Source organism: Monoraphidium neglectum (genome assembly GCF_000611645.1).
Source record: "Monoraphidium neglectum strain SAG 48.87 unplaced genomic scaffold scaffold01681, whole genome shotgun sequence".
Lineage (NCBI taxonomy): Eukaryota > Viridiplantae > Chlorophyta > Chlorophyceae > Sphaeropleales > Selenastraceae > Monoraphidium > Monoraphidium neglectum.
The window spans coordinates 642-11,881 of record NW_014011947.1 but is presented as its reverse complement, the minus strand read 5'-3'; the positions used below and the strand labels follow the sequence as shown (position 1 = coordinate 11,881).

Genomic DNA, 11,240 nt, shown 5'->3' with positions numbered 1-11,240 from the left:
TCGGGCGCCAGCGCCGGCAGCGCGGGCAGCGCCGGCAGCGGGGGCGCGGGCGGCCGCGGCGGCGCGGACGGGGTCGCCCACGTTCAGCTGCTTGGCCGGGGCTTTGAGGATGGCGGAGAGCGTGAGGAGCCGTTGTCGGATGAGAAGCAGCGGGCACTGTTCTCGGCGCCGGCAGCAATGCAGGTTGGTGCTAAGGGAGGCGGGGGCTGTTTGGTTTGGCCGCACGGACGCGCGGCGTCGCATGCTGGCTGTCATGCACCATGCGCCGCGTGCTGCCGTCCGTGAGTTTCTCAAAAGCATTTTGTACACCTGGGTCCTTCACAAAATGCATCTATCATGCCTGGTTGGACCTGCAGGCGTTGGATGGGTTCAAGGAAGCGCCCGCAGAGTCTGCGGCAGCTGGCAGTACCATGCCGTGCGGCAGCTGCTCAACAGCGGCGGCGGCGGCGGAGGCGGCGGGGCCAGGCGTGCTGCAGGCGGGGACGCCGGCGCCGGCGGCCGTGCATCCGGGCCCCAGATCGCAGCCAGAGGCAGCACGTTTGCATCAAGCCACGCTCGTGCGGCAGGAGCGGCAGGCGCCTTCCCAAGCCGCTTCGGCGGTGCCGCCAGCCCTGCGAACGCCGCAGCAGCCGCAACAGCGGCCGGCGGTAGCAGTGACGGCGGGGGCACAGGTGCCCGCTGGGCTGGCGGGGCGCCGGGGCCGGCGGGGCGGGGGCGGCATTCTATGCTGCTTCCTTGGGGGCGGCGCGCGCGCCTCTGAGGAGGATTCTGACAACACGGCCACGGCTGTAACCCCTGAGGCTGGGGGTGCGGCCGCCGCCCCCGAGACGGGCGCAGCCCCTCCCTTGGCGCAGGGCGGCGCGGCCGCGGGCGCCCATCAGGCGCCCCTCCCTGCCGCTCACGCCGCGGCTGGGACCTCCAAGATAGTTCCTGGGATGGTTGCGCCCGGGAATGCCGAGGACAAGGCCAGCAACGCCGGCACTAGCACGAGCGGCGGCGGCTTTGGCGGCCAGGTCGCGGCGGGGCTGTCTAAGAGTGGGCAGCGAAGCTCTGGAGACGGGGGCCAGCCGGGAGACCAGCCGCCGCGCGAGCAGCCGGGTCGCGCGGCGGGCGCAGCTGCGGGCGCGGCCGACGCGGAGGGCGGCGGGCGCGCGGCGGGTGAGGCGGCGCGCGCATGCTCATGTGACTGGTCTCGGCACGAAACCCGCGCCTTGAGTCTAACTTGCACGTCGGCGCAGCATTCGACGCTTCAAAGCCAGGAGGTTGCAGAATTTCCCCTCTCACAACTGACTTAGTTGGCTAGTCCTTTCCTCCCGCTTTTGGATGCGCGCTTACCCGCCCCCCCCTCCCACCCGCTCAACAAATCCTCAGGCGTGCCGGAGGGCGCCGGCTCAAGCAGCGGCCATTCCAGGGGCTCCTCTCAAGCCGACCGCCGCTGCAGCGCCAGTGCCGCAGGGGTGGCGCCTCTACAGCAGGAGTGGGGCTCGTTGGACGGGCGCGCCGGCGCTGAACCCAGAGGCTCGGTGGAAGATTCAAGCTCGCAGCAGGAGGCGCAGCAGCAGCAGCAGCAGCAGCAGCAGCAACAGCAGCAGCAGCAGCAGCAACAGCAGCAGCAGCAGCAGCAGCAGCAGCAGCAGCAGCAGCAGCAGCAGCAGCAGCAGCAGCAGCAGCAGCCGGAACATGAGTCGCTGCAACAGCAGCAGCAACTGCAGTATCACGAGCAGCAGCTTCAGCTGCTGGCCCCGCCGCTGCCGCCGCCGCTGCCGCTGCCGCCGCAGCAGCAGCAGCAGCAGCAGCAGCAGCAGCAGCAGCAGCAGCAGCAGCAGCAGCAGCAGCAGCAGGAGCAGCTGCAGGAGGAGGAGCAGCAGCAGCAGCAGCAGCAGGAGAAGCCGGATGGCACACAGGGCTTGCGGCCAAACCGGCTGCAGGAAGCACACCAGCAGCAGAAACCGTGCAAGGCACAACATGGCGAGGCAGCGGTGGCCCCAGCTCGACGCAGTGCCAGTCCCCCACACGGCCGCAGGGGCGCGCTGCACCACACCCCCTGGGAGCTGTTTGCCGCGGCCCACCCGCCGTCGCCCGCGCGGCCCGCGTCGCCGCCGGGCGAGGCGCGCAGGGCGCCATCATGCGCCCTCCCCTCTGCCCCCAGCGCCGGCGGGCCCGCGCTCGCGCGCCGCACGCCGTCCCCAACGGCCGCCCGGCCCCGCTCGCCTGGCCCCGCAGCCGCGCCGCGCTCGCCTGGCCCCCTAGCCGCGCCCCGCGTGGCCGGTCCGGGCTCTCCCGCACGGCAGCAGCGGCCGCAGCAGCAGCGGTCGCAGCAGCTGCGGCCGAGCAGCCCCGGGGCGCCCAAAATCAGCCCCAGGCTGGGAACGGGGGTGGCCATCACATCTGTGTCGATTGAAGACATGCTGCTGGCCTCGGCCGCCCGCGGCGCCCCCGCCGCCGGCGTCGCTGGGCGCGGCACGGCAGGCGTCACACGGTCCGCGAGGGCGCGCACTGGGGCGCCTGTTGAGACGAGCTGGTCGCTGCAGCTGGCGCCGCCGCCGAGCCAGCGCGGGCCGTGGCTGATGAGCGGCGCCGACGCGGACGCGGGCGCGGCGGAGATCGCCGCGGGGAAGCTGAGGGTGCCGATTTGCGTGGTCCAAGGCGCCATCAACCGCCGCCGGACAAGCGAGGCCGTCGCCGATGCCCTCCGCGGCCGCGCAGCCGCGGCGGCGGCGGCGGCGGCGGCGGCCCCCAATGTGTGTGGGCGCGTTGGTGCAGGCGCGCGGGCGCGGCAGGCGGCGGCGCTGAGCGTGTCGGCGCGCGCGGCGTCCGGGCGGCGCCGCGGGGCGCGGCGGCAGCTCGGCGGCCTCCAGATCAAGATCCCAACAGAAGACGATGAGTCAGTCGACGGCGGCGGCGGCGGCGACGGCGCAGCCGTAGCGGCGGCGCTGCTTCTGCGGCGCCGCGGGGCTGGCGGGCGTGCGCGACGCGCGCTCACGCCGCGCGGGCTGCAGATGCGCCACGCCGTGCTAACTCTTCTGTCCCCGGGCTCTCCCCTCAATCCAGCACGGCACGCGCCCTGCAATGGCCGCGCGGCTGCCGGCGGCCCCCCCTGGTGCTGGACGGACGACGACGGTCCAACTGCACAGGCTGCTGCTGACGACGGCGCGGCTGCAAAAGCGGTGGAAGGTGCTCGACGCGCCGCAGGCCCGAGCAGTGGGCGCGACGGCGGGACTGTGGCAGCCGCAACAGCGGCGGCGGCTGAGAAGCCAAGCCGGATGCCTTGCGGCTTTGTGGACGGGGGCACCGGCGAGCATGGCGCCGAGGCTGCAGATGAAGAGAAGGCTGGCACTGCCATTGCCATCCGCAGCGCGCTGGAGAGAGCCGGCCTGGGAGCGGCCTCCGGTGCTGCCGCAGGCGCAGGCGCCGCTGTCACCACCCGCGGGGACGGGGCCGCAGGGGCGGCGTTGCTGCCGGCCGCATCTGATGATTGGGACGAGGGCCCAGTGGCCTTCACCCGCTTCAGCCTGGGGGGCGGCGCGCCGTCGGCAGCGACAAGCGGCTGGGGGCGGCGGCAGGAGCAGCAGCAGCGGCGCGCCGCCCCGAGCGGCGGCTCGCCGGCGGCGCGGCGCGCGTCCGGCGCCGCGATCGGGCGCGTCAGCGGGGGCGGCTACGCCGGCATGCGGCGGGCGACAGACGGCGGGTGGAGCGACGGGTGGAGCTCGGCCGGCGGTGCACGCGTCGGCAGCAGCGGCGGCGGCGGCGGCGGCGGCGGCGCAGCCTCGGGTCGGTTCGCAGCCGCTGGGCACCTGCCGAGCTGCTACAGCACCGTGGCCGCCACGGGCTCGAAGTACCACACCCCTGCCCAGCTGTCGGCGATCGCAACAGCGGCGACGGCGCGAGGCTTGTTGGAGCGGCCGACGCGGAGGGTGTCCGCGGACGCCGGCTGCGGCAGCGGCCTGAGCGGGGGCGGCAGGGGCGGGGCGCGGCGGCTGACGAGTCAGCGGTCGTACTTGGAGGTGGGTGGAGCGTCGGCGACAAGCGCGACTTTTGAATAAGAGCCGCGTCTCCCTATGGGCGCATTCAGGGGCCCTGGGGTGTGAGATCCGCCGCAGGCCCCAGCTGTACGCAGACCGGTGATAGTTGCCCGCGTGGTGCAACCACTTAACACACATCGCATGACATCATCAGTCTCGCCGCCCAAAGAAGGCATCGGGGCCCTGCTGGGCAGGAAGCGCGGGAACGGCCCAAACGCCCACTGCTTACGCACCCCATCTGACATCGCAGACACTGCTGCGTGCGTCTGAGGCGCGCCGAACCTCGGCTTGCTCCAGCGCCGACCCGGTCCCCCAGGACGCCCCTAGCGGCTTTCCCGCCGCCGCCTCGGCAGCAGCAGCGGCGGACGCGGCGGACGCCGCTGACGGCCTGGCGCTCGGCAGTGACAGCGGTGGCGGCAGCGGCGCCGCGGCTGAGGCGTTTGGTCTTATTTGGAGCGATGGCGCGGCAAGAACCGACAGCGGCGCTAGCGGCGACGGCGGCATCCCGGCAGCGGGGCCCTTGGACAGCGCACCGAGCGGCCTAACCTTGGACGACGGCGGCGGCGCCCTCTTCGAGACCGCGCCCACGCCCGCGCCGCGGCCGATGACCATCACAATGGGTTTGACGCTTTTTGAGCGCGAGCAGGAGTCTGCGGCCGGCACGCCGGGGGCCTGGCCGTGCGCCGGCGCTGCAGGCAGCGCTGGGGCCCAGTTACCATGGAGTGCCCTGGCAACCCCAACATCCGCCCTTGCCGCAGCACCAAGGGGCTCGGCCGCCGCCACGGCGTCGCCGCGTCCTGCCGCTTCGCCCCTGCAGCAGCGGCAGACGCCGCCGCCGCCGCCGCTGCCGCCGCAGCCGCAGCCGCAGCCCGCGCGCGGCCCCGCGCTGCGCCTGACAGTCCGTCCCTCGTCCCAGGGCGGCGCGGCTGCCCCCCTGTCTGTCCGCCTGTCCGTGCGCGACCCCAGCAGCGACGCCGCCGCAGCCGCTGCCGCCGCCGCCACCGCCGTAAACTCCGAGGCGCCGTCGCCGGCCGCGAGCCGGCCCGTCAGCTCCTCCGCCGGCGGCCCCTCGGCCGCCCCGCCCGCCGCCGCCAGCGCAGGCTCCAGCCCGGGCTTCCCTCTGTCCCCCTCGGGGTGCAGCCCCCAGCCCGCGCAGCCCGCGCCGCCCGCGCCGGGGCGGCGCTCGGGGCTCGCTATCAGTGGGAGCCGCGGGGCAGCGGCGTCATCGGCCGGCGGCGCGGGCCATGATGAGGAGATGGCGCTGGTGGAGGCGGCCCTGGATGACGGCAGCAGGGCCGCCAGAAGGTGAAGGGACGGGGACGACGAAGGAGGGTTTAGGGTTTAGGGTTCAGGATTCAGGGTTTAGGGTAAGGCCTTGAGCCCTGAACCCTAGAGGGGGGCCGGCTGCGAGGTGCGATCGGAGCGTGCGATCAGGGCACCCACGTGCGCAGAAGGAGGTGGGGGTCGATGAAGGACAGGTGCAGCAGAGTTTGGTGAGATGGGGCGGTTTTTGCCCCCCGCCATGGCAGGAACGCCGACGGGCCGCTGACGTATGACCGCAAATTCTTGCTCGTTGCCGGGATGCGGGCCGCAGGCTCAGCCCTGCCGCCTCAAGGGACGCCAGGTGGGGGCTCGAGCCCGCCGAGCAGCAGCAGAAGCGCCAGCATCAGCGGCAGCGGCAGCAGGGGTGCGACGCGCAGCAGGAGGGGGCGGCCCCTTCGGTGGGCGCAAGCGGCGGCTGGGAAGAGTCGGCACCCCTTTCGGCGGCGGAGCGGCTGCTGATGCAGCTGGATGGGGACGAGGTGTGCGGGGGGCTGCAGGCGCCTGAGCAGGAGCAGCAAGAGCAGGCCTAGGAGGTTCAGGGCGATAATGCGCAGACGGCGATGGAAGGGGAAGAGTCCGGGCGCAAGGCGAAATGCTCGCCGGCGGGCGTGCGCGGTGATGGTGCAGAGGGCGCGGGGCAGAGGCATGGCAGCGTTTCGCTTGAGGGGGTGCAAGGAAAACGGGGATGGGGCGTGCTGCGCAGCGGCCTGGGCGGCTGCGAGTGCGGCGAGGAGTTTTTTGCAGGAGGGTGATGTTCTTGACAGGGACGCGCTGCAACACAGCTGGGGCCTTTGAACACGCGATCAGGCTGGCCGGTCCTGGAATTGCGCAGTGCTCCTGCACACGCGGTTCACTTTATTCTCGGGAGCAAGCGTTGTTTCATGCGCCGGCCCCTTTTTTGTGGGGGTGTTTGCCCGGCTGAACGCATCTGGTTTGAGTTTTGCAACCTTCGACTACCATCACCTCCTATATCTTAAACCCTATACTTTATCCACATCATGACCTGCTCTTTGATCGTGCCTGGCACTTCATTGGCTGCTGCTCTGGTTTTGAAGAGAGCGTGCTTGTAACCGACGCCCAACCAACTACAATCCAGGGTGCGTTCCAGGGAGGTCTTACACATCATCATTCATAGATAATAGTACGATTCACTTAATGGCAAACATACCATCCAGACGCAACGGCTCAACTTGCCTCAATGCAGCACGTTTGGGGTCACCAGACAGCACCTCAGTGACACGCTTGCTGACCGCCAGGTGAAGAAGCGCCAGTGACGGGTAGAGTTGCAAATCAATTGTTGCATGATATCATATGCGATGTGCATGGAGCGCTGAAGCTCAGTGATGCTCTCGCGGTGCGCGACTCTCTCACAGCGCCCCCACGTGCTGTGCGGGCGCATCCGATCGGGAGCTCGGTTAAATCAAAGCCCGAACATGTCAGCATCAGCGCAGCTTGGGGCTCAGGGCGACCTGGACAGCGCGGTCGAGGCTGTAGTGAGGGGCTTGCACGCCAATGGCACAAAAGTTGTGTGCTATGTGACGGGAGGAGCGTCCCAGGTGCGTGCCTGGGCGCCTGGCGAGCCAATGAGCATGCCTCGCCGCCAACGCCGCCGCCGGTGGCACACCCATGCCCACCGCCCCGAGCACAGCTGCTCACTGAGCCCCATCTGCTGCCCGCAGGCGGTCGCCTGGCTGCTCGGCGTACCGGGCGCGTCCGCCACCATGCTGGAGGTGACAGTGCCCTACTGCCGAGACAGCTTGGTGGAGCTCTTAGGGGAGGTGCGTTGGGCCTGTGCACGGCGGCAGGCGGGCGTCAACATCGTTGGCCTCGACGCCTCAGGACGTCAGATGCGATGAACCGGTCTCGCTGGCCCGACCCGGCCCCAGACCTGCTGCACTGGGCGGCCCGCCGGCCGCAGCACGGGCGGCCGATTGATTCGGCAACAGCCACCACCATGGGACGCCCTTGCGCAGAGACGGGGCGAAACGCCGGCGGGCGCTGGCTGGAGTTCGCGCCTGGGCCGTCGGCCTGGGACCGGTTGCCCGGCTCTCGATCGACCTGCACAACAAGAAACCAAACGCGCCCGACCGACAGCGGCGCACGCCGACGCCCAGGCGTACCCCTCACGTTGCACCGCCCGCCCGCGCCGCCTCCCCCGCAGGAGCCCGCCCAGTTCTGCAGCGCGGCGGCCGCCGCCGCCATGGCGCGCGCGGCGTACCGCCGCGCCGCCGACCTCACCCCCTTTGGCACGCCCATCCTCGGCGTCGCCGCCACCTGCGCGCTGGCGTCGGACCCGCCGAAACGGGGGGAGCACCGCGCTTATGTGGCGGCTTGCAGCGGCGATGAGTCGCGCGTCGCGTGGGTGCGGCTGGCAAAGGGGGCAAGAACTAGGTGGCAGGAGGACGGGGTGGTCTCACGTCTGCTGCTCAGGGTGAGAGGGGTACAAAAGCAAAGATCGTCGGGGCTTTTGGGGTGTGTGTGTGTGTGTGAGTTGTGTGTGTGCGTGTGTGCGTGTGTGCGCGCGTGCGTGCGTTCATTACAGCATGTGCGTGTGTGTGTGTGCATGCGTACGTGCCCATGCAGGCACAAGGCAATGTCGCACGCCCTTGCGTGGGACTTGGTGCCCAGCAATGGGGGTCAGGGTGCAGGCAGGGGAGGCCAGCCTGCTGCCGCTCGAGCCGGAGGGCAAACAATGCTGCTCCGATTGTGCCTCTCAGGACCGGTGCGGGCCGGGGTGCGCCGCTGCTGCCATCAAACAGCATCGCCCCGCCATGGGATGGCTCGGCGAGTGCTGTCTGAACTCAGACCCCATGTGCTTGTGCCCTGAACTCCCGCGCGCCTCAGGTGCTTGCGCAGGCGTCCTCATCAGAGCCCACAGACCCCGGCCTAGGCCTCATCCCGCAGCCATCCGCTGGCAGAGCGACTGGGAGCGGCGCAGATGACGGCAGCGGCCTTGCCAGCGCAGCTGCAGCAGGCGCCCCTCAGCAGCAGGAGCAGCAACAGCAGCAGCAGCAGCAGCAGCAGCAGCAGCAGCAGCAGCAGCAGCAGCAGCAGCAGCAGCAGCAGCAGCAGCAGCAGCAGCAGCAGCAGCAGCAGCAAGCTGGGGCTGGCTCCACGGACCCCGCGTGGGACGAACTGCAGGAGACCGTGTCGCCCGGCCCTGACCCTCTGGGCGAGCTGCTCGCCGGCCGCGCGCGCTGCGTCGAGTACAGCGGGGGCCGGGTGTTCGTGGACGCCCCGCGGTCAGGCAGGGTGTACCTGCCGGGAAGCTTCAACCCGCTGCATGACGGCCACCGGCAGCTGCTGGCGGCGGCGTGCAGGGCGGCGGGGAAGGGGCCGGAGGCGGGCTGCTTCGAGCTGTCGGTTGGGAACGCTGACAAGGCGAGCGGTCGTGTTGGGGGGAAGCCCGGAGTGTGTTGGAGGTGTGGGGGCGGCCTATACGCATGTTGTTCTGTCCGGGCGCTTGGACCAATGGGCGCCTGCGCATCACAGGGTGCCGGCATGCCAGCTAGCCGTGTGGGCCACCTTCTCTGCGCAACGTTTTGTCAGTCGCAGCACTTTGGCCATCCTGTGCTGCTCGTGCATAACACATCAATGAATGGAACGCGAGGCCAGATTCCACAACAACAAAAAGAATGCACATATTCGCAGGCAAGGCACTGCTGGGCCGCAGCCCACGCACTCGACCAGCACTAGCTCATACTCCATTCGCGCCCTCCCGGCAGGGCATGCTGCCGATAGAGGAGGTGCGGCTGCGGGTCACGCAGTTCACGGCCACGGACACGCCCGTCGTGGTGACGTCAGCGCCGCTGTTTGTGAACAAGGCGGCCCTCTTCCCCCGCAGCCTGTTCGTCGTCGGCGCGGACACGGCGGCGCGGCTGGTGCTGCCAAAGTACTACGGGGACAGCGAGATAGGTGCGGGGGGTTGAAGAAATAGATCACCTCCTAGTGGCCCAGTACGGCATGCGTTCTTTGTGCAGCAAACGTGGCCTCGCAGCGCTTGCGGTGTGTCTCTTTGTGTGAGGGGGGGTGCAAGTGTGTGCAGCTGTGCACACCTGTGCACGCAGGCAGGCGCGCGCGGGGAGCAAGAATTTCGGCAGAGGCGCGGCCTGAGTAGGTGTTGCTGGCGACTAGAGAGATCTTGCCGGCAGCTTGTTGCGGCGAAGGCCTCCGAGAACCGTTCCCTTTCACCCTCCAAACCCAGCCACCCGCTACCCCGCCCCTACCCGTAACCTCTTTGCCCCGCCTCCGTCTCTTCCACTGCCAGGGATGGCCCTGGAATTCTCCCTCATGCGCAACAACGGCTGCGCCCTCCTGGTCGCCGGCCGCGCGGACGGCGCCACGGGCCAGTTCCTGCAGCTTTCAGACATTCAAGTGCCCGCGACCCTGGTGGTGAGCGCGGGCGGACACCCAAAGCATGCCATTGCCTGCCGCAGCTGCTGCCCCTCGCACGACGCCCACAACCTGGAGCAGATCGCCGCCGCTCGGCGCAAGCTGAGTCAGCAAAACGTGCCTTTGTCGCGTCACGAGGGCCCGTTTGACCGGTAAAACCGCGTTGACCAAGCGCGTGCATCCCTCCCCGCAGGACCTGCTTCGGCCGATTCCAGAGTCGGACTTCAGGGTGGACCTCTCTTCCACTGCTCTGCGCGAGAAAGGCCAGGGCCTCGCCCCGCCAGCGCCCGCGGCCGGCGCCAGCGAAGGGCCGTCGCCGTGGCCGAGCCCGCGGCGGTGACGGCGGCGGCGGGGGCGCGGCTGCGGGGGTGAGCCACTGCTGCTGGGTCGACCCGTTGGCAAGCTCGACCACTGACGAGGACCGGGCAGGGTTGCGCACGGCCGGCCGGCGGCGACTGCAGAGGCGCTGCGTAAAGCTCCTTTGTTACTTGTATTCTGCTTGGAACAGTCAGGGTTTCTCGGCTTCCGTATAATTTGTCTCGCATACCCACAGCTGTTGAAAGTTCTCTGGGGCCGTGTGCCTGCTGCCCTTTTGCTACCCTACTGCATAGGCTGCCCACAACAATCAACCAACTCTCAGCAGCCCAAACACCGCGTTCCCAGTTTGTTACGTTTTCGCGTGATGCAGACCAGGGCGTGGTTCATGGGGTTCCGGCGAGCGAGAGGCCAGTGCGCCGTCAAGAGAGGCAGTGCGGCTAAGTGCAGGGTGCGGGGTGCAGGGCACAGTCTTGGGTACCGGAAGTGGAAGGGGCGCACGAGGCGCCCAGCGGAGCGCGAGGCGCCTACCGGCGCGCACGGTCGCCGCCGGTGCCGGTCGCCACGCGTAAGCAGGCCAGCAGCAGCTGCGGTGAGCATGATGCCTCGTGGAAGGTTCCATATTCCGCAGGGTGCGTTTGCGGGCGCGGTGAATCAGCAATGAAAAAGAGAGAAGTGTAAGTGTGAGCCAGAAATAGAAACAGCAGGGAATATCCACGAAACATACAAAGCCCGACAAAACCAAGGTATGGGCCTCAAACGCGGACAACGATCGACGCATCAGAACCGAACAGGGCAGAAGACATGGCTCGCTCGTAACCAGGAGCGGCGGCTGGCCAACAAAACAGCACCGCCAGAACACGGCGTGCGAATGCGCGGGGCGCGGAAGAGGAGCAGTCGCCCGCGGGGGGGTCGCAAATGGCTGGGCATCGGGTGCCCGCGATCAGTCACGAGATCGTACACATCAGATCTCAGGTGCCTCTGGGGGCGTGCCTGGAATGTGGCGGGGCGGGGGTGGGGTAGCACCGGCCTGCGGGCGCGCCGCCACCCCCTCGCGGCAGGCTAGCGGTTGGTTCAGCAACTGCGAGGGCGGGGCCTCGGATGGAAAGGAGACCGAGGGCGGCCCCCGAAACGGGTCGAGCGGGGCAGGCCGCTGCGCGGTAGCGGCGACAAGAGCCGGGCTGCCTG

The 11,240-nt window shown here is 69.7% G+C and overlaps 2 protein-coding genes across 2 annotated transcripts; both read left to right on the top strand.

Annotated features, from left to right (window-relative positions):
* Nucleotides 1–935: 935 nt before the first annotated feature.
* MNEG_8699 (hypothetical protein) lies at nt 936–5,875 on the top strand (the record flags this gene model as incomplete). Its single annotated transcript, XM_014042830.1, has 4 exons — nt 936–1,158; nt 1,372–4,004; nt 4,273–5,327; nt 5,617–5,875. The coding sequence occupies 4 exons, from the start codon at nt 936–938 to the stop codon at nt 5,873–5,875; spliced, it is 4,170 nt and encodes a 1,389-aa protein (XP_013898284.1).
* A 903-nt stretch (nt 5,876–6,778) lies between these two features.
* On the top strand, nt 6,779–9,893 carry MNEG_8698 (hypothetical protein; the record flags this gene model as incomplete). Its single annotated transcript, XM_014042829.1, has 6 exons — nt 6,779–6,901; nt 7,025–7,123; nt 7,507–7,707; nt 8,190–8,738; nt 9,071–9,260; nt 9,613–9,893. The coding sequence occupies 6 exons, from the start codon at nt 6,779–6,781 to the stop codon at nt 9,891–9,893; spliced, it is 1,443 nt and encodes a 480-aa protein (XP_013898283.1).
* Between the last annotated feature and the right edge of the window lie 1,347 nt (nt 9,894–11,240).